The 27,782-nt window shown below is 42.6% G+C and overlaps 2 protein-coding genes across 4 annotated transcripts; one reads left to right on the plus strand and one right to left on the minus strand.

Moving 5' to 3' along the window:
• The first annotated feature begins 1,941 nt into the window (after positions 1-1,941).
• Positions 1,942-14,869, plus strand: LOC121441842 (zinc finger and SCAN domain-containing protein 30-like). Its single transcript, XM_041643163.1, has 4 exons — positions 1,942-1,981; positions 8,680-9,102; positions 9,384-9,582; positions 13,245-14,869. The coding sequence occupies exons 2-4, from the start codon at positions 8,698-8,700 to the stop codon at positions 14,186-14,188; spliced, it is 1,548 nt and encodes a 515-aa protein (XP_041499097.1). The 5' UTR covers positions 1,942-1,981; positions 8,680-8,697; the 3' UTR covers positions 14,189-14,869.
• A 2,903-nt stretch (positions 14,870-17,772) lies between these two features.
• LOC121441883 (zinc finger protein 397-like) lies at positions 17,773-25,253 on the minus strand. 3 transcript variants are annotated; one of them, XM_041643220.1, is made up of 4 exons: positions 25,079-25,253; positions 23,107-23,582; positions 22,758-22,899; positions 17,773-20,034 (listed from the first exon to the last, which is right to left on the minus strand). In XM_041643220.1, the coding sequence occupies exons 2-4, from the start codon at positions 23,518-23,520 to the stop codon at positions 19,007-19,009; spliced, it is 1,584 nt and encodes a 527-aa protein (XP_041499154.1). In that variant the 5' UTR covers positions 23,521-23,582; positions 25,079-25,253; the 3' UTR covers positions 17,773-19,006. The 3 variants fall into 3 exon arrangements, with proteins under 3 accessions (XP_041499154.1, XP_041499152.1, XP_041499153.1); XM_041643218.1 differs by having other exon boundaries at positions 25,049-25,253; XM_041643219.1 differs by lacking the exon at positions 25,079-25,253 and having other exon boundaries at positions 23,107-23,653.
• Between the last annotated feature and the right edge of the window lie 2,529 nt (positions 25,254-27,782).

Below are 27,782 nucleotides of genomic sequence, written 5' to 3' on the forward strand. Positions count from 1 at the left end.
GTGGTGGTGCTGTTTTGAAATAGGGTTTAGCTATACAACTCTGGCTGACCTGGGACTCCTGGTTGTCTTCCTGCCTTAGGTTCCTGAGTGATGAGATTTTAGGTATGCACTCCCCACCACCCTGTTTTTCATCATGAAATGACTTTCTTTATTGATATAGCATCATTGTCCAGCCAGTAGAAGCACAATAGTAGTAGTGTGTATGTGTTGTATGTATAACCTTAAGGAAAGTTGGCTTACACAAATATAGGAACTGGCCAGGTAGTCCTGCAGTGCTCATGTGACTAGGAGTCTAATGCTGGAATTTGATATTGACAAAGCAGAAAGGAGCAAAGTGGGAGAAAGCAGAGCCAAGCTAGGAGCCACAGGTGTAAGCTGAGACTCATGGTCATGGAATGAAGCCTTGGGTTACTATTATTATTACTGGGTTCTTAGCGGACAATGAGGACTACTGAGAACTCAAGAACAATGGCAATGGGTTTTTGATCCTACTGCACCTACTGGCTTTGGGGGAGCCTAGGCAGTTTGGATGCTCACCATACTAGACCTGGATAGAGGTGGGCAGTCCTTGGACTTCCCACAGGTCAGGGAACCCTGATTGTTCTTCGAGCTGATGAGGGAGGGGGACTTGATTGGGGGAGGGGGAGGGAAATGGGAGGCGGTGGCGGGGAGGAGGCAGAAATCTTTAATAAATAAATTAATTTAAAAAAATAAAAATATAAAAAAATAAAAAATAAAATAACATACAAAAAATTATTACTGGGTTTTATTTTTGAGACAGAGTCTCTATTATGTAGCTTTGACTCTTCTAGAAATCACTATTATAAATCAGAACTCACAAAGATCCCCCTGCCTCTGCCTTCTAAGTGCTGAGATTAAAGTGCCACAATGCCTTGATAACATTGGAATTTTTTAGGACTATGTGAATTTATTTATTCAGTGACTATTACTATATCAGACACTGTGCTACAACAGACACACAGGATCTAGAATGGTCTTCAAAAGCCTGAGCCCTCTCCGCTTGAAGATTCATGGAGAAGCGAGGAGATGCATGCAGACTCTTGTGTCATGACCACAGAATTATGTACTGTACAAAGCTCAGTGAATAGCAGAACTGGGCAACAGAACCGGGGTCAGAGAAAACAGCAGAACATTCTTCTTTTTGATGTTTGTAATCATGGTCGTCCCCCCCCCCCAATCTATTTATACAGAGACATGGTTTCTCTGTGTAACAGTCCTGGCTGTCCTGGAACTCACTTTGTAGACCAGGCTGGTCTCGAACTCGAGATCCATCGAACTCTGCCTCCTGGGATTAAAGTCATGCACCACCACTGCCTGCTGTAATCTTGATTTTTAAGAAAACATAAACCATGCATGCATAGAAATGACAAGCTTTGTTAGAAGACTGTATGTAGTTCACCATAGAGTCCTGAAAGAACGTGAGTGCTGGTTTCTGAAGGGTATTTCAGAACCTGCATAACTTAGGTATTCTATCAGGCTCAACACCTGTATTTTGATTTACACCTTTTTTGGCTCTCAGGAAAGCTTTGTCTTTAAACAATGATCTTAATAAAGTTGGGAAAGAATAATCATCTGCAGGGAGTCCTTTGCGGCCAGACCAACTTGAGGGGAAAGTACACATAATTTAATCATCAGTAGCTTCATGTGGCCAATGTTGTCCATATTGGATAGTACGGATATTGAACATTTCTTGAAAACCTGATATTCCCTTCCATGCACTGATTTGATTCAGCTCTCAAGATCTGGTTCACTGTAAAATTTCTTTGCAATTTTATCATGTATTCAGTCACTCTTTTCCCAGTACACCCCTCCCTAGCAGACTCCCCAAAGAGCACGGCGGCCACAGAATAGTAGTCCTCCGGGGTTCCTAGAGGGACCCTCTCGTCCCCACTTCCGGGGGGGAGTGCTTCTAGTGGCTTCCCCGCTTCCCCGGGCGGTTCGGGCTACCTGCGGAGCCGAGGTGAGTGCTCAGGTGCAGCCCCTCGGCTTTGATGCCTTCCAGCCCCTTCTGTTCGGGCCGCCATCCTCCCATACACCCTCTCTTATACCCCTCGTCCCGCGCCCCTCTCAGGGAGAGCATGGAGCTGTGCCAGGCCTCTTCTAGGTCCGCGGGTCGCCTGTCTCTCATCTAGCGCCTCTGCTTGCCGCGCGCTTCCAGTTGCGGTTCTTTTACACCGATTGCTCTCCCACTTACCGGCGCCTCTTGCTTGTGGGTGCTGCCAAGTCTTTGCTTGAGAACAAAGCTGGTTCCAGGGCCGGATTTCAGTCATGGTCTTGGCTTTCCTTTATTAAACACTCTGAGAGCACCAGCTTCTCTCTAGGTTATTATTTTAAAATTGGTGACAGGGTCTCACTTGTTGCCCAGGCTGGCCCTGAGCTCACTCTAGCCCAGGATGACCTTGAATTTGGCGAAGTCCTGCCTCAGCCTCCCCCACAGAGCTCACAGTGCTGTGCTACCAGGTCTGGCTTTCTGTAATTGTATTCACTATTAGATACAAGTGTACTTCTGTTTAACACATACCGCCCCCTCTTACCCCGCTGTTGAGTTCTGTAAGGCGGGGTAATGTCCTCATGACCGTCCAGCCCCTAATAGAGTGTCTGCACACAATAAATATTAACAAGTTTGTGAAAACCAGGCTCTCTGGTGAGCACCCTGACTTAGTAACGCTGATGTGAGCAGCATTCAGCAGAGGCAGCATCAAGAGTGTGGACTCCAGAGTCAGGCCTATAGTCCCAGCTCTCAGATGGTGGAGGCAGGGGGACCACATTGTTAAAGGCCAGCTCAAAGTAAAAAACAAAACAACAACAACAAAAACCAAACTCAACAAAAGCAAACTCAATGAAACAGCCGTCCGGATTACCTCCCAAGCCCCATAGGTGGGACAGCTTGGATATACTGTTTCTCTTAGCACAGTTGAACTTACACCATAGCATGCTGTGAAGACAAAGCGTGTTGAGACATTTAAAATGGGCTGATAAAGCTGGGATCTACTACAAAGGCCCACTGTGTTGTTAAGTATTAAATGATCAAGCAGGAACATTCTAACACGTTACTTTCAGGACAGATGCTTTAATAGTTGGTTACAGCCTTCCCTGCCAGGAGAGGATTGTCCAGAAGGGTCCTGGGGGTTTCCTCTTGGTTAGACTGATGGCTAGTTGGGGGCCTGGATTTGCCTTCCAGGCAGGGCTTGGACCCAAGCTCAGTGCCTCCCACCCCCTTCACCATTTCCTGGGTGACACCTGAATCAGGTTTTCTGATCAGAATGGTTACTTTATATCCTCATGGACAAGCTTGCTTCCCCATAGTATAGTATGCTAAGAAGTGGGGGTGTGGCCCTGAAACACTGCAGTGCCTCTCTAGACTTGCCCTCTGAGAGAGGATGGGAGAATCAAGAACATGGGCTTGATTTTATTGATGCCCTTTTGGTAAATTTCCCAGTGAGGCCTATTTTGTAACTCACTCCTTGTGGAATGGGATCTGCCTCTTGCCTTGAGTATCTTACTGGGCCAGCTTTAAAATGTGGTTTTATTGTTGTTCAAGTGTGGTGAGACAGAGACCAGGAGGTGATTGAGTTGGAAAGGCTAGATTTGTTCCTACAGTCCTCAGGAGATGGGCCCTGCCTTGACACGAAAGCTCCCAGTCAGGAGGCAGGAAAAGCAAGGGGAAATGGTAAGAATCTTGACTTACCATGGCAGTGGCAGAGCAGCAGAAGCACATTTTGTGTTTGCTTGTTTGAGTCACTTCAGCGCACCCTGGGAGGTGGAGATTTTCACGCTTGTTTGCTGCTGACCTTGAAGTGGTTAGGATAGGAGAGTGGTCCTGAGGGGGAGAGCCTTCCTGAGACCTTGGGATGAGGGGATTCTGGGTCTGTTGGTTCCCAGAGAAAGGATGCTCACACCGAGTTGCTTCCTGCTGTGAGAACTGGGAGGAGGACTATTTGTGTGAAAGTGTGTTTAACATACCAGCAGCCCGAGCTCCTATTGCACCTTGCTCTTTCCAGGAGAGGGAATGGAATCTCAGAAAAGGTCAGCTGCTGAGTAAAATCTCACCATGATTACTAGACAGAGTATGATTGTCTGACTCCAACATTGGTGCTTTTGTGAGCTAAATCACTTACCTGCAATCTGCCAAGTGCTCTGGAAATGTTTCCCAGTTTGTATTAGGTACCTGACAGTGTTGACCAGTGCTTCTTTGAAATTCTTTTTTGATCATGGTGACATTCACGTGAGCGCATACACATATGGACATGCGCGTGCACACACACATATGTAGGTTCAGTTATATATGTATTTGTGGTGTATAGTTTCATTTATTTTTGGGTTGAGTGATTTTTGGCTCACAATGGTGAGCCAGAACAATATAGATTGTTGTAGAGTCATAGACAAGACCAGTAGTCCCATTAAAGTATTTGTATTATGTGTATCTGTGTGCATTTATGTACACCATGTGCAGGGGAGTCCCTGGAACTGGAGTTAAGGTGGTTTTGAGCCCCTGTGTGGGTACTGGGAACTGAACCTGGGTTCTCTGTAAGAGCAGTAAGTGTGCTTAACCACTGAACCATCTCCAGCAAACCCTCCCCACCCCAATAAAGTGGGTTTTTTTTTTCCAAAAAGTGAAGTAGTTTGAGGGAAATGTAGTTCCCTTGAACCTTGTCTCTTACAACTCCTTGACTGAATCAGAGTTCTCAGCACTGACATCTCAGGATCCTTTGTAGATGGTGTCACAGATGTACTTACTGGGATCTGATTTAGGTGCATCTGACTGAGCTAGAAGTCACCCCATTCCCATCCCCAGTGAGTGACGTGAGGACATTAAAAACTGTCCCAGGGCAGGGAACATATGTAGCATCCTTACTAGAAATATATCTAGTCTTAGTAGTAGTATATCTAGCTGCCAACCAGAACTGATTGCTAGCTGGTGAGTGATACATCGTGAAAACCAGTCTGGCCCATAGTGGTCTTTTTGTTTGTTTGTTTTATTTTGTCTTTTAGATTCTTTTATTTTTCATTTATTTACATGTTCTGTGTACTAAGTGTTTGCAGAGCCCTTGGAAGCCAGAAGTGGACATTGAATCCTCTGGAACTGAATTTACAGAATGCTCTCAGCTGCCCTGTAGGTGCTGGACTTGATCCCAGCTCCTTTGGGGGAACAGTTAGTGCTCTTAACTGCTGAGCCATTTCTCCTGCCTCCCAAGAACAGTCTTGATATCACATTAGGTATCAAAAGTCAAAACTGACAGCTGACCCTGATCAGTAAACACTGCTGTGAACAAAAGTTGGCCAGAGGAATATAATATTTTCAATTTGCAAAGACCATTCTGGTTACAGTGTGGATAACAGGCTGGTGGGGACTGAGTGAGTCTGGGACCAGCAGGTGGTTACGTTGTGTGGTTTCACACATGGAATAGCATTGGGGTGATGACTAGATTTGGAAGGGCAGACTCCAGAAGTAGGAAGTAAAAACAGCAGGAAAGAGTTCGAGAGGACTGCTGAGGTGTCAGCTACTGGCCGCACAGCCAGGTGGATATTCCTGCCTCCTGAACACAGAGTTTTCTGTTATTTTGTTTTGCTTTTCCCCCAAGACAGGGTTTCTCTGCATAGCCCTGGCTGTCCTTGAACTCTCTCTGTAGACCAGGCTGGCCTCAAACTCACAGAGATCTACCTGCCTCTGCCTCCTGAGTACTGCGTTTAAAGGCGTGCACCACCACCGCCTGACCTGAATCCTGGTTTAAGCTGGCAACAATCAGCTTGGCGGTTACCCCGTGACTTTATGAAGTATAATACTATGACTTATGCTGCATCTAAAGTCCTTTCGAGAGTTTCAGGAAAATTCATGATGAGAATGAGCGACTGTAGGCAACTAGGTCTCGGAGATCAGGTAGAAGTTGTAGACTAACTGATGGATATTAACAGAAAGTGAGGGTATGGAATCTTGGGGGACAGGGGACGTGAAGAGAGACAGAAAAGGGAAATGCTAGGGCTAATTTTATGGGGAACACTGGAAAGGAACTGGAGGATAATCATAACATATTCTTTATGATTATAAACGCCCCTCAGCCACATGCACCTGAAGGACAAGGTGTTCAGGCACAGGACTTACAGTGTAATTGTGTGAGGGCTGACGAGGTGGCTCAGGGCTTATATTGCTCTTGCAGAAGACTTGAGTTCAGTTTTCTAGCATGTATGTTGGCTGGTGGACAACTTTCTGTAACTCTAGCTCCAGGAAATCAAATATCCTTTTCTAGCCTCTGTGGGCGCACTGCACACATGAGCACAAACCCATACATACACACCCATATATATAATTAAAAATAAATCATGGCATTTCAAAAACTGAGTAATATCCCAAACACTTGAACAAAAGGCTAGAGACTAGTAACAGACTCACGATCACCAAGTGAAGAGCATGCATCAGTGTGCAGCCCCGGTATAAACAGATCTGACAGCATGGCACATAGCATTTCTGCTTACATTTGAATTTATCTGGGGTGTGTGTATAGATCAGAGGAAAACATTCAGGGGTTCTTTTCTTACTCTTTGTGTTCCAGGTATCAAACTTGGGTCATCAGATTTGGTGGCAAGTGTCTTCTGTGCCATCTTGTCTTTCCACCCTCTTTGAGATAAGGTATCACTATGTAGCCCTGAAATTTCTTAAATCCTGATTGACTTAGTAAGAAAAGAGGTAGTTATTATTTCTCTCATACTAAAATTTAAGAGTTTGGGAGGTGTTTAAGAGGCAGAGGTAAGGAGGATTGTGGGTTTTGAGAATAGCCCTAGCTACATGGTAAAACCCTGTCTCTAAAATATATAAAAATATATGTGTATTTATATTTGTGTGTATGTGTATATATACACACATATATATATACACTTACACTGTATATATGTATATATTTATTTATATGGTATGCATGTACATGTTATTTATCCCTGGGTTTATGTGTATGTGTGCATGTTGTTTGTCCCTGGCTATTTCTGAAGCATCTGTTAATATCTGTCACAGCACAGAGGAAATGTTGCTTTGAAGGTATCTCAGACCTAATTTTCTTACTGAATAGTTCAATATATGGCACAATCATCTTCCAGCCACTAGAAGTGCCCAGAAACCTGAATTCTGCCTTTAGAGTCTCAGTAGGTTAGAACTCACTATGTAGCCTGAGCTACCTGGGATTCAGTCTTCTTGCCTCAGGCTAGTAAATGGTGGGATTACAGGCTTGAGACACTATACCTGGTCTTGACCCCTCTATCTTCCAAACCTTTATCAAGTAGGTCTCTAAGTCTTGTTCAGTTTCTGTATCTTGGATCCTATTCCTCAAGCCATTACAGTCTCTCACCTGAATGACTGTGGACCCACCTCTTCTGCATACCACTCTGCCTGGGAGACAGACCTTCCAGCCATGCTATGGCTTTGGCTCAGACCATGGGTGGTTTGGCTGTTCTGCTATAGGTATGTTTTCTCTTAGTATCCATTAGTGTTCCAGGGTCTGGCATAGACTTTTAAATGTGGGTGCATAGAAATACCTGGGACATTTAATAAAGCCATATTCCTGGAGATTTTGACTGGATCTGTCATAGGATTCATCTTCCGTGGCTAATTGAGCTATACCTGGAGGTGACAGCCATTGGTCTGCTAGCCCTAAACCACCGTCAGCTTCTGAGAGGCCATGTCCTTTCACACCGTTTGTGTCACTCAGATCACATTGTCTGAGATTTATCTTGCAGGCTGCTCTCCCTGCTTCTTCTGGCCCCTCTCTCTGGTCTTAGTCGTTGGTCTTTTCCTTGTGTTTACTCTCCTCTGATTTATTATGCTGTTTACCTGTTGTTACTTCACACTGAACTAGGAGGCCATTGGAAGAAAACTTTAATGTGAGACTTGTTTAGCAGTCTGCATAGCACACAGTAGATTTTTAAGTATTTGTAAAATAATGAAGGGAATTTTCTGTGACTTTCAATGAGGAACAATCTTCCCTTCTTTGTGCATTCCTGTGACCCCATCCAAACATTTTTGCCGTCATTACTAATTTGCAAGAACAACCAAGACAGGTTTGGGCAATCCATTCCGGAATAAAAACAGCTAGTGATTGAACGTCAGGCAAATTCAAGATATTTGACTTCATCTGTAAAACATGGGATGGTATTTACTGCACAGTGGTATTGTTGAAATCCAATAAAATAGCTCTTGTAAGCTGCCTGGCCCATGACCAGTGCTACATTTGAGTTCCTGTCTTTTGGGAGACTGTGACAGGGCTAAATACTTTGCATGCAAAGTCCAGCTCTGCTGTTCATTAGCTGTGTGCCTGGGTCATCTTATGGTCCTCGGAAGCCTCATTCGGAGAACGGACAAATCATGATTGTCCTTAATGTTATTACTGAAGGTCACTTGATTGTAGCTATACTAAAATTTTGTCTCATGTTCTGAAAACAATCTTGAATAATCTAAAGGTTATCATTCGTATGGAAGTACCGTACCCTTTTAGCCCGTTTTCTACACAGGCACAGTAACCAGAGAGTTGCATTCCTTAGCTCTGCAGGCCAATCTCTTCCCCCTGCCCTCAGTGGTGTATACCAAGTGGCTGTCCTCCACAAACATGTAGTTACATTCTGAGCACATGCTTTCTCTGTGTAACGTGAACACTGTCCACCTCCTCTCTGCCTCAGCTAGGTAGTCTTTTCAGGATGTTCAGAGAGGCCACAGCCTTGGCCTGTCCTGCTCCAAAAGGACAAAATGGACTCAGCTTTGTGAAAGTTGAAGAAGAAAATGTTTGGAGGCAGGACTTCAGTCTTCAGGGAAACCTCCAGAGCCAGGAGGTTTTCCGCCAGCAGTTTAGACAGTTTGGCTACTCTGACTTCACTGGGCCTCGGGAGGCTCTGAACCAACTGCAGAAGCTTTGTCAGCAGTGGCTGAGGCCAGAGGAGCGCTCCAAGGAGCAGATCCTGGAGCTGTTGGTGCTGGAGCAGTTTGTGGCCATCCTGCCTATGGAGCTGCAGGCCTGGGTGCAGGAGCGCAGACCTGGAAACGGAGAGGAGGCTGTTACTCTGCTGGAGGAGCTGGAGAGAGAATTTGATGAACCTAAACAGCAGGTAAGAGGTAAGGGTTTTTGTTGTTGTTGTTGTTGGTTTTGATCTATTGTGGTTATTAGAGAAGCCATTATTAGTAGCACTGACTCTGCTCTCGGGAACTTAGCCAGTTTCTGCCTCTCGGTGAATAAATTATTCATCCATTAGTTCAAGTCATGGGGTCTGTGGTGGTGGTGTTGTTTTCCTAGTCATCTGAAGAGTTTTCTGGCTCTTCTGCCTTGTCCATCGCTGTTGGTGATTCTCCTGTATATCATGAGTCACAGTGCTGGTATTTGTTATTCTAGGACACAGCTCTTGGCCAAGAAATGACACCCGTGGGAACACAGAAACCTCTGAGTAGCCCACTGCCGTCCTTGGAGGACCATTGCAGGAGTGAACCCCAGGAGCCTCAGGTTTTCCATGAGAGAGATGGGGCAACCCTACCATTTAGGGTTGAGGATGAAGGTGAGCACTATCAAATGTGCCAAGACTTTCTTAATGACTGTCATCTGTACTGTCACTAAGTATTGTGGAAAATCATGCTGACTTTGAAATATTCTTCTATTGGCTCAGCCTAGAATCTGAAATTTCAATATAATTTTTAAAACTTGGATTAATAATTAAAGTCTTTCATAAGATTTTCTGATGCCATATTCCAAGACTAATGCTGTTTTCAAAAGTATTTTTGTCACACTTATAAGGAAGTTTCTAATAAGGGAAAGGGAAAATGTAATGTTAAAAATTGTCAGCTGCAAGCCAGATGTTGTGGCATACACCTATAATACCAGTACCAACTTGAAAGGCTGAGAGGTAGGAGGGCTGCATGACCCAGGCCAGCCTGGACTACACAACAAGATGGTCTCAAGAAGAAAAGTAGCAGAGCATTGATCACTATGTAGTCTCACTAAAAGTCACACTCTAGAACGTACAGGGCTAAGGTGGGAAGACCTCAGAACACATATGCGAGAGGCGCCATGTGTCATCTGCTCCTGCTAGGGCTGACGTCTGATCTTGTTAGAGAGGTACAGTCACAGACAGAGGAAGACACGTGCTCTGAAATGCTCAGCAGGCTAGATCCAGCAGAGCCACCTTTAGGGTACTAAAAGCCTGCCAGGAAATTTGACTTAGTATAAAATTTGCTGGGAAGCTGCCAAGGTGGACAGCTTCTTTAAAATTTATTCTAGTGTTCGTTGTTTGGTGTCCTAAATGCTGTAGGAATAAAGAGAAAGATCTTCCTCACTGTCCTTCTAACTCACTCAACTGATAAAACACACATGCTAGCATATGCCAGTATTATGGATAGGACAATGATAGATTTGAAATGAGGAGGCAATAAATCAAAGTATCACAGATGCCAAGGATTAGAGCCGAAAGGACTTTTAAGTTATTGACAACATCTCTATAGACATCAGCCATCCCAGTGGCTAACGCCTGTCACATCTGCTTCTGATTTCATTTTCACCAAGCAATCTTGTTACAGTCCCACGAAGCTTAATTATTAAGAGAATGTCTTATTCAGTCAAATCTATGTAATTTACATTATTCTTATTATAGTTGTACTATATAGTTACAAGAGGTTGGCTAGTATGAGCCCGCCCTAAGAGGTCAATCTGTTGTATGTTGATAGAATTAGATATAGGAGGACAGAAGCCTGAAGGCCTGACCTTAGTCCTTGGCAGGTCACCAAAGTAATCACATAAGTTATCTACTGAGGTTAATTTAGAAACACCCACTCAACCTTACACATTCAAATGCATTTTAAAAAATGATCTTATCATATTGCCTTACAGAGAACTATGTACTAATAGCCAATAATACCTAATTGTCTGTGTTAGTTTCTTGTTGTTGTTTGATAAAGATTTTATTTATTTATTTATTTGAGATATGGTTTCTCTGTGTAGCCTTGGCTGTCCTGTAACTCACTCTATAGAACAGGCAGGCCTCAAACTCAGATTCACCTGCCTCTGCCTCCCAAGTGCTGGGATTAAAGATGTGTACCACCATAGCCTGGCATCTGTATTAGTTTTTAATCAGTATAATGAGATACCTGAAGCAGTTAACATTATAAAGAAAAATGGTTTATTTGTTCATACATTTGGAGATTTAGGTCTGTGTTACCTTCATTGGCTCATTTCTGGTTAGGGTCCTTTCTGTAACATCATATCATGACATTGGTTATGAGAGTACAGACAAATGTGTGATCACATAAAAGCGACAGCAGAGACACCAACTCAAGGTTAGGTTCAGGTTTTTAGAACAGTCCTTGCAAGAACTAACCAGTTCTCAGTTTCCATAGGAAACATCTTAATCCTTTTTGAGAGCATTACAGTTGATTGGGATATCCTAGTAGGCCTGCCCTCTTAAAGGCTCCATCAGTTGCTACATCACTATACTGGGGACCAAACTCCCAACAGAGAAGCCTTAGAGAACAAACAGCATGCAAACCCTAAGAATGTCTAAATCTTTTAGGACAGATATATCTACCCCTCTCCCACCGCCCTTTCTATCGCTGTCTTGGTTTTTTGAGAGTATTGCTACATAGCCTTGACTGTCCTGAACCTGATACTCAACCTGTAGACAAGGCCTGTGCCTCTGCCTCCTGAGTGTTGGAATTAAAAGGTGTATGCCACACTTGGCCCTTTACTTAGTTTTATTAAGGTCTTGACAGATTCTGATTTCCTTTAATGTATCATTGGTTGAAGCTCTAGCTCTTACTTAGTACCTTAGGGTATGACTGTACTTTTTGGACATGAGGTTACTGTGTTCCTTATCCATTATGCCTGCTGTCTTTTTGGGAACAGGGAAAAAATTGTTTTTCTGATTTATGCAAACTTTCTCTGGTCCCATCATTTCACTTAATATAATACTTATTTTTATTGTTTTGTTTTCAAGACAGGGTCTCACTAAGTAGCTCTGGCTGTCTTGGAATACACTGTGCCAACCAACCAGAATGGCCTGAAACTCACAGAAATCCACCCATCTCTGCTTCTTGAATACTGGGACTAAAGGCATGCACCACTAAGCCCAACAAGTGCACTATTTTTATGCCTTGATTATATACTAGTGCTTTGTTGAGCATTTTATTTATGTTTTTTTTTTGAGATAGGGTCTCAGTATATAACCCTGGCTGGCCTGGAACTCAGTATGTAAATGAGGCTGGCCTAAAACTTAAAGATCTATTTGTCTTTGTCTCCTGAGTACTGGGATTTAAGGTGTGTGCCACCACCTAGCCTTTTTCCATTAAGCACCACTTTGAATAAGTGTCACTATAACTGTATTTCTTCCTAAATGCTTTGTCTTTTTCTATTGTTTATATTGATTTGCCCAATTAGGAACCTGCCAGAATTTGCAAATGCTATCTTGCCTTCTATTCCCTGCCCACCTCCCTGTGTCCAATACTTATCTATCCCCCAAACATTTTATAGTATCACATGCTCTCCTACTTTGTTAGATCTATAACTCTTAAGTCATCTTATTCCTGATTCTGTATAACCTCTTCTCCTTTTTCATGTTATCTAACCTAGAATCATCTCTTCCCTTTCTGGTTTATGACTGGTATTACTGTTTGTCACCTCTAAGTATTGTTTTCTTGTTCAATTGTCAATGTCTCCAATACTTACTTATATTCTTTGTCCATTTTACTCGTTTAGGGAATTCTCATTTTCTCACCCGTATCCCTTTCCCCAGTCCTGGAGATTAAACCCAGGGCCTTGTGTTTGCAAGCACTCTAAAGTCACTGAGCTGTATGTCCAGCCCTGGTATTTTTTTTAAACGTATGAGTGTTTGCCTGCATGTTTGCATATGCACTACCTGCATGCCTGGTCCCCACAGAGGCCAGAAGAGGGTGTTGTATCTCCTGGAACTGGAGTTAGAGATGGTTATGAGCCACTAGGTGGGTGCTGGGAACTGAACCAGGGTCCTCTGCAAGAGTATGCCCTCTTAAATCACCAAACCAGCCAGGTTTTTGTGAGTTCAAGGCCAGCCTGGTCTACAGAGTTAGTTCTAGGACAGCTAGGACTGTTACACAGAGAAACCCTGTTTTGAAGAAAAAAAATCACCACGCCATCTCTTGAGAACCAGCACTTACCCTTCTCCTTTGTTTTATTTATTGTTCCTCCTATAGCGTTTTTAAATAAAAGAATAACACACCCTATTCACATTTTTAGATAGCAAGATGGTGACTGACAAAGTACTAACAGCAAAGCAAGAAATTATTGAATGTGTTACATCAGTGGCCATGGCATCTCCAGGAAGACTTCCTAGGGAATCTTCTCCAGTACAGATAGTTGAAGAAACTATGGGATATCTGGACAACAATAAGCAAAGAGGAAGTGATGATGCAAGCAACAAAACAAGTCCACTTTCTTCCCAGGAAAGCTATTTCAGTCTGGCAAGCTTTAACAAGAAACCCCCCACAGAACAGAATACCTTCAAGTGTAATGAAGGTGAAGGAATTCTCAGTCTAAACTTACATGGTACTGCACAGTCCAGAACTCACACAGGGAAACTGCTCTATGAGTGTTTGGATTGTGGGAAAGCTTTTTGCCATAGGTCAAAGCTGATTAGACATCAAAGAAGTCATACTGGAGAGAGACCTTATGCATGTAAAGAATGTGGAAAAGCCTTTGGTTTCAGAGCAGATCTTGTTAGACATCAGAGAATTCACAGTGGTGAAAAACCCTATGAATGTTGTGACTGTGGGAAAGCTTTCAGGGGCAGCTCAGGGCTCATTAGGCACAGGAGAATTCATACTGGAGAGAAACCTTACGGTTGTGAAGAGTGTGGGAAAGCCTTCAGCCAGAGCTCCACTCTTATTCAGCATAAGAAGATTCACAGTGGAGACAAAGGCTATGCGTGTACTGAATGTGGTAAGGCTTTTAGGAGAAGTTCTGTTCTTAGGGAACACGAAAGAATCCATACTGGTGAGAAACCTTATGAATGTAATGAATGTGAAAAGTCCTTTAATCAAAGCTCAGCCCTCACCCAGCACCAGAGAACCCACTCTGGGGAAAAACCTTATGAATGCTATGAATGTAGGAAAATATTTAGGCATAGGTCAGGCCTTATGCAGCATCAGAGAGCACACACCAGAGTTCAGCTCTGTGGGTAAGAGTTATGTAATTGTGAAATCCAAGGAATTCACTTTGAAGGGGAGATTCCACAAAAATTACAAGTTTCCAGACAGTAAGACTTTTTCTTTCCAGCCTAGTTCAGTTCTCTTAAGAGACCCACACAAACAGCTTACATATTGGAAGAGTTTTATCTAGATCTTGTCTACAGAGACTTTTAAAAAGATGGACCCACTCTGAATGAGGACTCTCACCAGTATGTTCTTCATCCATTCCCCACCACAGATAGAACTGTCATTGAGTACCTACATGTGAGTCCATGACCATGGATCCTGCACGATCTCCTTCTAAATGCAAAGGTCACTGTCCAGCCAAAGTGGACAGTGCAGTGTCTGGCAGGAGTGCATTTTTTAAGTTACTGAAGTCTGAAATGTTGGATTGAGGCTATGAAATGTCATGTCCTGGGTCAGTTTAATATCTGAGGAATGGAAGCTGTTTGCCCCATTGCCAGTTCTTTCAACCCTGAGCTTCCTGATGTAGTCTACTTCCTTATTGGTACCTCCTGGGCCTAACCATTGGGAGAACAAACTTGATCACGGCCCCCTCAAAATTTAGGGCTAATGGAATATACAAATTTATTAATCAAGTAATTCTGGTAAGAGTGTGTCAATAACTGCCAGATAAATGTAGGGTTCTGTTGGAAGATATCCAGAGATGCTTTACCTGATTTACAAATTAACTAAATATTTCCTTGGGAGTGCTATCTCATTTGAGACCTAAAATACAGAAGTTAGCCAGGCTAATGGCAGAAGAACAGAGGCAGAGTTTATATAATACATACATGGAATGATGAGAAGAGAGGATCTGGAGACATTCCTGTTTCTTCGATTCCTGCTGGAATTTTCTGATTCCAGTTCAGAAGCCAGGTTGGTTTCTTTTGCTGTTTGTAATAGCCTGAGTTGGATAACCTGTTTCAGATCACGAGACTTTTATGATCTGGAAGTATTCAGTTAGCGTAACTAGTGTTTCTAATGTACATCAAGGAAACAGCATACACTGGAAGCTGAGGGACACTGGAGTCTGGAGTCCGTCTCAGCATTAGGCTTGCAGATGATAAGCCACTTGAGGGAAATACATATTGAGTCAATCTCTCAGACTCTTCAAAACTTTAATTTGGCAGTTTTAATTAACCCGTGATTGCTGATGGTAATTTTTACTTAGGAAAATGCACCATTTTTGAAGACTTGGTAATAGCTATTGTGAGTAGAGGAGATAAAAATGGATATGGTTCTCACTTCCAAAGGATGTGCAGTTATGTAAGATCTGACTTAGAGATAATTCAAATGAACCGTGAATTGCCTTTCTTATAGATGACAAGTGTTTTAAGTATCATTTAACCCTTTTTCTAATTGAGAGCATTGAGAAGTATAACTCATCCATAATGGTGTTACCCATAGCAAGATTAACTTTTGAACTACTTCCTGTTTTTCTGTAATTCTAATATTTCTGGTAAAAATCTCTAGTATAATTTTCTAATTTTAATATTTTTATGTTCAATATGCACTCCAGTTGCTTAGTATCAGCATGCAATGGAATGTATTGTAATAAAACTGAAATTTTAAAATTTTGCTTTTAAATCATTCAGGTAAAAACACAGTATGAGTGGAGTTAGGCTGGAGGGTAGGAAGGAGTGTAGAAAAAAGGGAAGTAGCACACTTAATTTCACAAACAGAAGTAGGTTAGTAGGTCACTGTCAAATGACTTGGAAACTCAGTCCTCTCAGATCCAGTTGCAGGCTGTGGCATGGGGGAGGAAGGTAAGTTCCATGTGAGGCAAGCACTGCTTTACAGGCTGTTCCTGGAACAAGAGGAAGAGCAGAGCAGAGAGAAGGGTACTGGCTGTTTTCCTTTCAGCTGTTGTTGGTGTCCATAAAGCATAAAGACTGACATTGACTGTAAGATCATCTTCAGCTCCTCTAACATGAGAATACAGATGAGCTAACTTGTTTATGTCTGCTGAACTCATGGGAAAGCACTAATGACAGGAGTTCTGAAATACTTACCACTTGCTTCTCTGAGCCATAAATCATCATGCATGAAAGTTAACTTGCACAGGATTTTAGAATTTGAAGGGGATTCTTTCATTATGAAAGTATGTCTGCATTGATTTCATCAACAATGAAAGATCAGAGTTAAGTTAGTTAAAACTTGAGACAGGGATGTCTTAGAAGGCAAGTACTTATTTTCACTATTTTGGGCTTTTGTTCACTACCTGCTCGCCTAGGGCTACGGATCTAGGAATTAAGCCTGGGACCTTAAACATGGTAAATTTATGCTTTACAACTGAACTATAGTCTCTTGCCCCTCCCTCTATAAGCAGTGCTAGATTTTGCAGTAAAACTTTAAATACAAAAATAGCACATTACCTGTAACTTCACCATCCAGAAGTAACCATCTTGACATTGTATGTTATTTTTAATGCGTAATGTTTTACATGGGTTCACGTTGTATATAGTGTATTTAATATCTCATGAATGTTTCACATGTTTTAACAGCTTGTAAGGCTGCATATTCATGGTTCCTTAAGTATATTTCTAGGTAGAGTGTCAAGGTCCAATGCAGTGCTGAAGGGTTTTGGTACTGATTGCCAGAGGTAATGTATTCACAGCTCATTAGTAGCAAGAGTCCTAATGTTCAAATCCTTGTTAATTTTATATGGAAAATAAATACCACCTTCACTCCTTCTCCAACATGACTGTAACTCCCATGACTACAATATGTGTATTGTTCACTAGCACATCTGTGATTTAAATGTTAGTGGGTCTTTTTTCATGGATTGTATAAAGTACATATAAAATTGTAGTTCTGAGTTAAAACTCTGGACCTTTTAGCTATGATAACCTCCATTTCCCATGTGTACAATATGATTTGTACTAATGACTAACATACGCAAAACCCTTGACAAATACCCATTACATTTCCTTCTGATCCTATGTAAGAGATCTAGGGTATCTCCCTTTTTTAACATTATCTACTGAACATCTACATTAGGCATTTAGTTTGTTATTTTTATTGGTTAGTACATACTCACCTATAAATGTCCAAGACACCATTACTTTTGTATCCTTGTAAAAATTATTTTTCTGTTTCTACATAGATTTGATTTTGTTAAGGTATATTATTCCTCCAAACTATTAGGTCTTTGAATTGACTGTTTCTACCCAGTGTTTTTGAGATGGTCCCATCAATGTAGCTCAAACTGACCAGGTATGCCTTTGGTCTCACTGTTGAGACTGCAGGGATGACAAGGCTTTTTGAGTTGATCAGCTTTCCATGTTGCACCATGCACCAGCATTAGGATACTCTTCCTGTGGGGCTCCTCAGAAGAGGGCAAGGCCCAACAAAATCAGCATCTTCACTGCTCTAGCATTGCCCTTAAAATGTTCAGGATACTGCTAAATATTGCTGACATAAGACAAAACATGTGCCAAAGACCCAGAAATGGAGAATTTTTGAGCACCTGCACAAGGCAGATTGTGCTCAGGTGGAGAAATGGCAGCATTACAAACAGTTGCTATGGTATATTTTAATACAGCAACTCCAATATTGTCTTAAGAGCCCAAAGAGTCTGCATCTAGGCTGTTCTCATATAATGGACTCCTCCCACTCTCTGTAGTTTAAACATTGTCTCAGGTTGTGCTGGGAAACTGATTAGCCCTTACCATTAGGCCACACTGACCAAGGACTCTAGGTTTTTACGAGTTTATTAATAGAAACTTCATAGGCTCATATGCAGTGCTTGAGAGTCTGGCTGTAATCCTGTCTCACAGAAAGGATGCCAATTTTGAACTCAATAGGTAATGTTCCATATTTTGTTCCTGGTGATAAACAAAACAATCTCTTTCATTGTAACCTGGCCTATCTTCCTTCCTAGTTAACTCATTTTTCATGTCACTTCAATATCCTTTATCCAGAGTTCTTCACAAGAGGGAAATGGGGAAAGTGCAGGGCAGTGGTGGCATACGCCTTTACTCCTAGCACTTGGTGTGCAGTGGCAGGCAGATTTCTGAGTTCAAGGCCAGTCAGCATGGTCTACAGAGTTCCAGGACAGCCAAGGCTACACAGATAAACCCAAACTCCACCCCCAAAGGCTGTAATAGTGACCATACTAAAGTGTCATTACCTGACTGGTAATGGCCATTAGACTGTAGAAATATCTTTTTTCATTTTATTTCTAGTCACTGGCACAAAGCCGGTATAAAAAAATAACAGAACTGACCACTTGCCTAGCATGTGAGGTCCTAAGTTCAATACCCAGTACATGGGTGGGGAATGGACAGGGCCCTCAGGTTGTCTAAACTAATTTGCATCTTTTTCTTCTCAAGCTCAGTTTGAGCCTGGCTTGGGATCAACAAATCATCAATGAAATTGTTTGCTCACTTTTCTTGTTGACTGGCTACTGTTGAGTAAAAAACTTTTGAATTTCTTAAGCAGTCTCTCATGTCATTCATATTATCTGGTACAGACAATAGGATGTACTGACAGACAGGATGAAGCCTTTTCCCATGACGTTCTCATAGAAAATGAGGTCTCAATATTACATTACTTTTTTTTTTATTTTCCTGAGTATTCCTAATGTTAAGAGCAAAGCTCAAAGGAATGGTCCTTTATCTTGCTCTGGTCAATCACAGGAAGTTTTAAAGAAAATTCGCAGTGGCATCAGGAAGTGCTACACATAGCAATTTAGACTGACTAAAGACCGTTTGTTTTTTTAAAACTACCTTTGTGGAATCCTGCTCCAAAGTCAACGTTCTGGCTAATATAGAGAAAAATAAACTATTTATGAATCACTGTATTAAGTTACTTAACAGTGTGTACTCTCTGATGGCGCATCAACACTGATCTGTGCCTAAAAGCCTTCCCACATTCATTACATATATAAGCTTCATCCCCAGAATGGATTCTCTGGTGCTGAACAAGGGCTGAGCTCCTTTTGAAGGTCTTGCCACAGTCATTACACCGATAGGGTTCCTCTCCACTGTGAATTCTCTGGTGTCTGATGAGGTTTGAGTTCAGACTGAAGGCTTTTCCACACTCCCTACATTCATAGGGTTTCTCTCCGCTGTGTATCCTCTGATGGGTGATCAGTTCTGAGCTCTGCTTGAAAGCTTTTCCACATTGACTGCACTCGTAGGGTCTCTCTCCTGTGTGAATTCGCTGGTGTCTAATAAGCTTTGAGCTCTGGCTGAAGGTTTTCCCGCACTCGTTACACTCATAGGGCTTCTCTCCAGTGTGAATTCTCTGATGTATAATTAGGTAAGAGCTCTGACTGAACGCTTTGCCACACTCATTACATTTACAAGCTTTCTCACCTGTATGGATTTTCCGGTGTCTAGTGAGGGCTGAGCTCTGATTGAAGGCTTTTCCACATTCATTACATTCATATGCTTTTTCACCACTATGGATCTTCTGATGAATAATGAGATATGACCTCAAACTAAAGGCCTTCCCACACTGGCTGCATTTATAGGGCTTTTCTCCAGTATGGATCCTCTGATGCTGTGTCAGAGAGAAATGCTGTTTAAAGCTGTGCCCACATACATCACATCTGTAAGGTCTCTCTTCTGGAGAAACTTTCTGACATGTTACAGAGTTGGTACTTAGAATTAAGCATCTTTGAGATTCATCATGATGATCTCTCTTTGCTAAGGACTTGTGTGTGAAGATCACTTGACTAAAACTACCCCTATGGAGAGGGGAACTTCTCTGCTGCCACTCTAAGTTGCTTTTGTGCTCACTAACACCTCTAAATGAAGGGTCCCAAGAGAGTCCTGGTGATTTTTCTTCTGAAATGTCCTCTTTTGCTGTTGTTTCGTTATTCTTAGAATCTGACATGGTAAAATCAAAACAAAACAAAATAAAATTAGTAAAACTCCAGAATTTACATTGGTTCTTCAAAACTCTCAAGTCTTTCTGTGTTCCACAGGTTAGCCTGATACTTCTTGTCTCAAAGGATTCTTCCTACCCAACTTTCCAAGTCGTTGGGATTATATGTCATCTCCATATGGCTAACTTAAGATACTTTTTATGTAAGGGAAAATAGATCCTTCTAGGGTCCACTTAGAAAGATGTCACTGTCCCCTAGGATCTTTTCTCTTTTCCAGTGCTAAAGTCTACATCTATCTTCCCTTCCCTTTCACCTTTCCTTTCTTTTAAGACATCAGCCGGGCGGTGGTGGCGCACGCCTTTAATTCCAGCACTCGGGAGGCAGAGGCAGGCGGATCTCTGTGAGTTCGAGGCCAGCCTGGTCTACAAGAGCTAGTTCCAGGACAGGAACCAAAAGCTACGGAGAAACCCTGTCTCGAAAAATCAAAAAAAAAAAAAAAAAAAAAAAAAAAAGACATCAACTGGACAATTGCTCATTACTTTTCTACTATTTTCAGTCTCTTTCTAAATTGACTTCCTGTAATGATTAGTTTTTAATTATCAATCCAACACAATCTAGGGTCACCAGGGAAGAATGTCTCAGTGAGGCTGTCTGGATCAGGTTGGCTTGTGGGCGTGTCTGGGAGAGGGAAACTGTCTTCTGTTAATTGATGTGAAAAGGCCCAGCACACTGTGGACTATATCATTTCTGGATGTGGGTCCTGGACTGTGTAAAAATAGAGAAAAGAGTATAGTAGCAGGCATGCATGTTTTCATCCTTCTCTGCTCTTTACTGTGGATGTAACTCACTGCTTCACGTTCTTGCTGTTTTAACTGTCCTTCAACAATGAAATGTAATCTGTAATCATGAGGTAAAACAAACCATTTTCCCCTTAAGTTGCTTTAGCCAGGATATCTTACCATAAAACCCAAAAGAAACCTAAGACAATCCCACTTACCAGCTTACGTGCAGGTCACTCCCGCCCTCCTTAAAAACCAAGCTCTGTGCCTATGTATCTGCTGAGCAGCCTCACATTTACAGTGAAATTTCTTGAAACGGTTTGTCTAGAATCATCCCATTCTGCAGTCTGGTTTCTAGTCTGCCTTTCTCTTCAGCTCTACTGCTCCTTGGCAGTACTATTGCCAAGGTCACCGCTTTTATAACTGTATAAATTGAAGGGGTACTTTTGGATCTTAGTCTTTTTGTAGCACGATACTGAGAGCCAGACCTCTCACTGTTCTGTTTCCTCTTGAGATAGGGTTTCTTTCACTGTCCAGAGCAGGCTGGCCTCAAACCAAGAGCAAGCCTATAGCCATCTAAAGGCTGGAATTAGAAATGAGAGTGCCCTCCTTCTCTCCCTGTTGTTTTAGATTTTAGGGCTAGTCACTTAAAAACTACACTCCTTCAGAGTCTACACTGGGTTTTCTGTATCTTCACTGTTGAAACTTTACCCTAGATTTCAATTAGTACTTGCACTTAAGCTTATGTCTTCTCAGATCTTCAATTCTACCTGGGACTGTCATATTGAAGTTTTGCTTATATTTATACCCAAATACACCATATCAAATACATCAGGTTTTTTTTTAACAAACAGTACCATTATTAACTAAGTCGTTCAAGACTGAAACTTTATCACATTCAGATTATTCTCATTCACGATCTGCTTTCAATGCTGAGGAATAAGATTCAGCTTTAATCTTCCCTATGCCTCAGAGTAGCACAGGTTTCCTCACTCACTATAGCCTCTTGGATGCCAAGTGTCTGATAAGCTTCTAGTCTTGTTTTTCTCAAATCATTTCTAGACTCTGCAGCTGAGTTCTGAACGACACTTTCTTATCCACTACCCTTAGCTGCACCCCTTTACACATAGGATCTGGACCAGTGTGACATAAAGGCTGTAACAACTGTGCCTCGTTTTCTCCTTCAGATTTTCTTTCATTATACCTTCCTTTATCAATTCTCCAGTCAAATTAAAGTACTTATAATTTCCATAACGGTTTGTATTCTCACTTTAATGGCTTTAATTACCTATTTACCTGGTTTTCTTTACTCTAGTTCAAATTACAGCTTAGATGTTTCTTCTTCCAGAAAGTATTCCTTGAATATTTAATTTTTTAAAAGATTTATTTTATTATTTTATGTATATGGGTGTTTTGCTGGTATGTTATGTACCAAGTACACATATGGTGCCAGAGGGATCTGTAAAGGGTGTTGGATCTGGAGTTATAGACGGTTGTAAGCTGCCATGAACCCATGTCCCCTGCAAGAGCAGCCAACTCTCCAGCCCTCCCTGACTCTCACATTAGGTCTGGAGCCACTTTATGTGCTGCCACAGCACCCACACAGTGCCTACGTGCATTCCATAATTTACTGCACTAGGCTGCATCTGCTTTTCTCTGTGGGAACCACTCACGAAGGCCTCAAAGTTACTTGAATAGAAACTTATCGACTACAGTATTAGACATTTTTAGCAGTCTTCAAAGTTACAAAACAATGAAGTGAATCAATGTCAGGGTCATACAAGGAAGATGACTGCAATTCATGAGGGTCACAGCTGCTGGAGTGAGCACCTCTGGTTTTCATTAATACAAGTGATATTCACATGCAACAAGTTTATAAATGCAAGCCTGCATTTTCAAAACCAGAGGCCTAACTTACATAAATCTAAGGATTTTCTATTCTTACCACTTTTAGAGGAAGGGCAAGGTTTCCAATATTTTAGCTGTGTCTTCAGAGGCCGGACTTGGATGCTTGTTGAATCCTGGGATTCTCTAAGATATGTCAAATCTTTCCATGACACTGATGGTCCTTGTGGACTATCTGGGACCTGAAACCAGTAAAATATGATTAGTAAAAACCTTGAACAGGTTAATGAGGTCCCTGTCACAGATGAAGGATGGGTGGTAGAGATAGGTATGTGCTACTGTTATATTAAGGTTGTGGTTCCTGAGAGATATTTTAACCAGATAAGATACTACATAATCGAGGTTGTATCCCCCCATTCCCCAACAAAACATCATATCTCTGTTCCCACCTGCTGCCCTGGATCATCAAACTCTTTCTCCAGATCCTCCAGCAGACTCACAGCTTCCTCACCACTTCCTGGGCCATGCTGTTGGACCCATCCCCTCAGCTCCTCAGGTAAGATGCTCAGGAACTGCTCCAGCACTAGCAGCTCGAGGATCTGCTCCTTTGTGTGCAGCTCTGGCATCAGCCACTGATGGCAAAGCTCCTGGAGTCGGCACAGCGCCTCTCGGGGCCCGGGTGTTTCATGATAGCAAAACTTTCTGAACTGCTGGCGAAACAATTCTTGGCAAGATTGGGTGCTTCCATTCTGTTTACAGTTCTGACTCCAAGAAAAGCTATCTTCTATTTTTACTAGTATTAATTCTTCTTCTTGATGATCCTGAGGGTTTAAAGTTGAAATTGCTCTGGATTCCATAGCCATTCTGGGCTGAAATAGCTTACAGAAACCTTAGTATAACTGAGCTTTGTGCGTGGGAGAGGATCCTACAAGATATGAAAACACTATTAACTTATAGCATAGAAAGAAAAATCTCTAAAAACTTGTAATATTGAAAGGTAACAGGCTTAAACTAAATAACTTGACAAAGAATTAAGATCAAAGCGCTACTGTGTGGAACTCATAATTACAGAAAAAATGTTTAGAAGTGTAAGAATGCAATATTAATATGAATTACATTGTGAGATTATTTCCTTTTCAGTCATGTTTCTGATTAAATTCTTTACTCCATATATAAAGCAGAACTTTTTTCAGTGCTGGGAATGAACTCACAGTCTTATGAATGGCAGGCAAACACTTTGCTACTAAGCCACATCCTTGTCCCCCTTTGACAGTGCTGGGACTTGAACCCAGGCCCTTCGTCATGCGAGACAGCATTCTATCACAGGGCTACATCCCCAGCCACAGAAAATTTTAATAAAATACAGGCTTCAAATTCAGAAACCTAAGAATAATAATACTTTGGCAAATTTTTCCCCCCTTTTTTTGAGACAGGGTCTATGTAGTCTTGGAACCTGCTATGTACACTGGGGTGGTCTTGAACTCAGAGATCCTCCTGCCTCTGCAGTGCTACGATTAAAGGCATGTAACATTATGCCCAGCGTTTGGCAGAATAGAATGCTAGCTTAATTTTCTTTTTAGTTGTTTTTTTTTTTATAGCACGTAGTGTTAGTCTACATTTAAGGTAGTAACATTTAAAAATTTGCACTAAACATGAGTTTGTTTAAATAAAATATTGCTGTATACTCGCCGTTTGGTCCTGCTAGTATACTGAAGTTTTCAGCGAATAGGAGGCACTTACTGTATGGGGGCTTTGTTTTGAACTAGTATTATGGAAAGGTTTGGCTTATGAATGAATTTAGTGAGGAATTCGGTAACTGTAAAATACTTGGCTTGGGTTTAAAAAAAAACATGCTATTATGGATGCAAAAAGTCAATTTAGGTTCTCAAAAGCTGAGTATTCTAAATCCAATGCAAAAAGTCAATTTAGGTTCTCAAAAGCTGAGTATTCTAAATCCAATTGAAATATAGTAGTAATCACGTCCTAGATGTGGGGATATGGAGCGAACATGACACGATGTTTGGAGCGGGTATATGCAGAGATCTGTATGTCCTTTAATTGTTAAAAACCCGGCCCTGAGCCCCCTCCCCACCGGGACGGAGGCGGCGAGTGCACCGTCCCGTGTCCCAGCTTACACATCAACCCAGCCCCGTGCCCACCAGAGAACCCGACCCCTGCCAAGGAGCCCAAGTCACACCACTGCAGTCCCCTACGGGTAACGGAGCACGGGCCACCCGTTAACTCAGCCTGAAACTCTCCTGGCCCCTCACTGTCTGCCGCTCCCTTCATGCCCGGGGCTCTCTCACGGCACCTCGGTTCCGTGGGCAGAGACCCCAGGCGCCGAAGACAGCGCAGCTCGCCGACCAGGCTAAGCAAACACCCGCCACAAACCTGGCTTCCTCGGCAGCCCGCGGCTCTCACCCTGCTATTCGCTTCCGGGTTACAGCACAGCGTCAGCGCGGGCCTTAGGGGCACCACTGAGCTGTCCCGCGGAAAGCGGCGGTCGAGAGCCTCGACGGGACGGGCCACCGCCTCTGCTCAGACCCGGCGCCCGTGCGGGAGCAGCCACGGCGGCGCACAGCAACCACAAAGACCCGCGGCGCGTCCCCGCCCCTTCCGCTCGTGCGCAGCTGCTCCGTCCGTTCCGCCCCTTCCGCGCGCGCGCAGGCCCCTCCCACATGGGGTCTTTCTCCCTCCTCCACCCGCCAGCTCCATTGTCCCTTGAGTCCCTTCTCTTTCTCCCGGTTCCCCAGTTCCTTATTCATGTTTTCCTTCTATGACAGCGGTTTTTCGTGATCTCTGACAAGAGTGAACTTATGAGTGAATGCACCAGCGAGCAGTAGCAGTCGACGCCTCGTCCCCTGTGCAGCCCTAGTCACTGCACAAAGCCAAGCTGCGGTGCCTTGGGCGCTCCTGTCTGCTTCAAACAGACTCGGGTTCAAAGTCGGGGTTTCCTCCTTTTTTTTTTATGTTTATTGTTTATGTTTATAAATGTTTTTCCTGCACGTTTATTTGTACCATGCATTGCAGGCAGAGGCCAGAGGAGGGCGTTGAGGCGACAGACCACCAAAGTCTATTAAACCAGAAGCAAACTTTATTCCAGGAAAAAAAATTAAAAATTAAAAAAAAATAATTCTCCATGGGGCCCCAAAAGCTTATCAGCTAGCTGTGACCACAGCCAGAGATGGGCTTGTAAGGCTGTGGCCATGGGCTGTTTCCGAACTCCCCTGTTTATAGCAAGAAGCAAGCATTAGGCATGAACAAAGAATTTTTACAAACTTGAGGTAAAACTCAGATACAAATTGCCTTTTTTTCTATTTCCATTAACAGGGTTTTTCAGTTAAACTAGTGTTTGTATTTAGCCCATTGTTTCTCTCTGGCACTTTCTGCTGGTGTTTCCCAAAGCTCTGCACTCCCTGATACTGCTAGTTTTGTGTAGCAGGGAAGGGTATGGGAAAATGCACAACCAAAAAGTCACGTACATCCCATCATTTAAAGGTTAACTCAGCTCACATCAGTTGCTGGTCATGAGTGGCCGGGAGGTTATCTAAAAGCTGACCCTCAGTTAGCAGAGATCTCTCAGTTTGCAGAGGGCCGCTTCAGCCTTGCAGAGCTATGGGTTGTAAAACAAAGTAACCCACTGTTAATCTTTAAGCTGCTGAGAAAGCTGCTGACAGCCTACTCTCATTCTCCTAGGCTTACAACTTTATATTTCTTTGTTTCTACATTCTTATTTCTGGAATCTACATTTCTATATTCTTATATTTGGACTCTTCAGGATAGCATCGAAGCCTATAGCTGAGCTTTCTCCTCTGGCCTATAATCTGATTCTGATGTCTCCACACAATAAAATGTGTCTTGGTGTTCAATACTTTCTTTCTTCTGTTACTATAAAAACTTCATGAAACTGCTTCCACATTGGAACATCTAATTTGGGGTGGCCCAAATCTGCATCCCCTGACCACAACCACTTATAGTTCTCTCCCAAATAAACTATCTCTTATCCCCTTTGTGATTTTCTGTCAGAATTATATTGCTTGGTGTTTGTTGTCTATTGCAGGATAACATACCACTCTAAAGGCGTAGATATTGCAGCAAATGTCTTGTTGCTCACAGATCCATGGCAAGGAATGCAAGCAGTGTTTAGCAGAGATTGCCGGGCCTTGCTTTGAGATGTCAGTTCTGGTGCTTGAATGAGGATTGGAAGGCCTAAGTGGCTTCACTTAACACTCCTGGGCTTGGTGCTACCTTTCTGCTAGAGCAACCTGCTCTTCTCCACTCAAGAATGTCACCTTGTATTTAGTCTCATCCATCATTAGGATGGTCAGCCGGAACATTCTTACATGGTGTCGGGTTTCCACAAGAGTGAAAGAGAAAGGAAAACCTAGACCTGGAACTATTACCCATAGAATGGCTATCTCGGTTTCTTTAATGAACCCATCATCTACAATTAAAATGTTTCATTTTGATATTAAAAGACCTTTGATCCAAAGCCATTATTTTTCAGACTAAATCTGACAGGAATGTAATATAAAGCCTTAGCCTTATGAAGGCTGCTAACATATAACAGACTGTTAAGAAGTACAAGTTCAGAGTCATCTTAGAAATGATCAAGCTCTTTGGTTATAGTCATGCTAAATACTGATGTGGTTAATTGCAGGGAGAAGCCTTACCTGGTCCCCTGTGTGCTAAGGCAAATAATTGGTGTCAAAGGTGTCTGCTCAGATATACCTAATAGACAGAATCTGCAGAAAATGGCATTTAAGATGTTTTACTAAAAAGCTTTTTGTAATAGAGAGACATACCAGCTCCAGACAGTTCCCCTATTTCATCCAAAGAAGACCGATCGGGACAGAAGAATCTCTACCCAAAACTGGTCTCAAAAATGGCAGCACTAGCCACTGAGCAAACCTGCCTTTTACTCAACTGCTGCAAAGGCCCTGGTGGAGAAAAGAGGACTCTGGAAGATGGACTGCCTCGAGTTGTGTAAGGCAAGAGGTAGGCTGGTCCTCCTTGGAGCCCTTACTCCACAGAAGCCTGTGGGATCTTCTGACACCTTGCAAGCCTACCTCTGCCAGCCAGAAGACGGATGTTGCCCTACGACCTGCCCTCATCAACCATGGAG

Source organism: Microtus oregoni, unplaced genomic scaffold (assembly GCF_018167655.1).
Source record: "Microtus oregoni isolate MIOR12 unplaced genomic scaffold, Mior012 000082F_ref0000272, whole genome shotgun sequence".
In the NCBI taxonomy this organism is placed as follows: Eukaryota; Metazoa; Chordata; class Mammalia; order Rodentia; family Cricetidae; genus Microtus; species Microtus oregoni.

Coding starts and splice junctions, on each gene's coding strand:
- LOC121441842 (XM_041643163.1), top strand. CDS start 8,698: ATGTTCAGAGAGGCCACAGCCTTGGCCTGTCCTGCTCCAAAAGGACAA. Junction 9,103..9,383: donor TTGATGAACCTAAACAGCAG/GTAAGAGGTAAG, acceptor TTGTTATTCTAG/GACACAGCTCTTGGCCAAGA. Junction 9,583..13,244: donor CCAAGACTTTCTTAATGACT/GTCATCTGTACT, acceptor TCACATTTTTAG/ATAGCAAGATGGTGACTGAC.
- LOC121441883 (XM_041643220.1), bottom strand. CDS start 23,520: ATGGCTATGGAATCCAGAGCAATTTCAACTTTAAACCCTCAGGATCAT. Junction 22,900..23,106: donor TTGATGATCCAGGGCAGCAG/GTGGGAACAGAG, acceptor TACTGGTTTCAG/GTCCCAGATAGTCCACAAGG. Junction 20,035..22,757: donor TTGCCCTTCCTCTAAAAGTG/GTAAGAATAGAA, acceptor TTACCATGTCAG/ATTCTAAGAATAACGAAACA.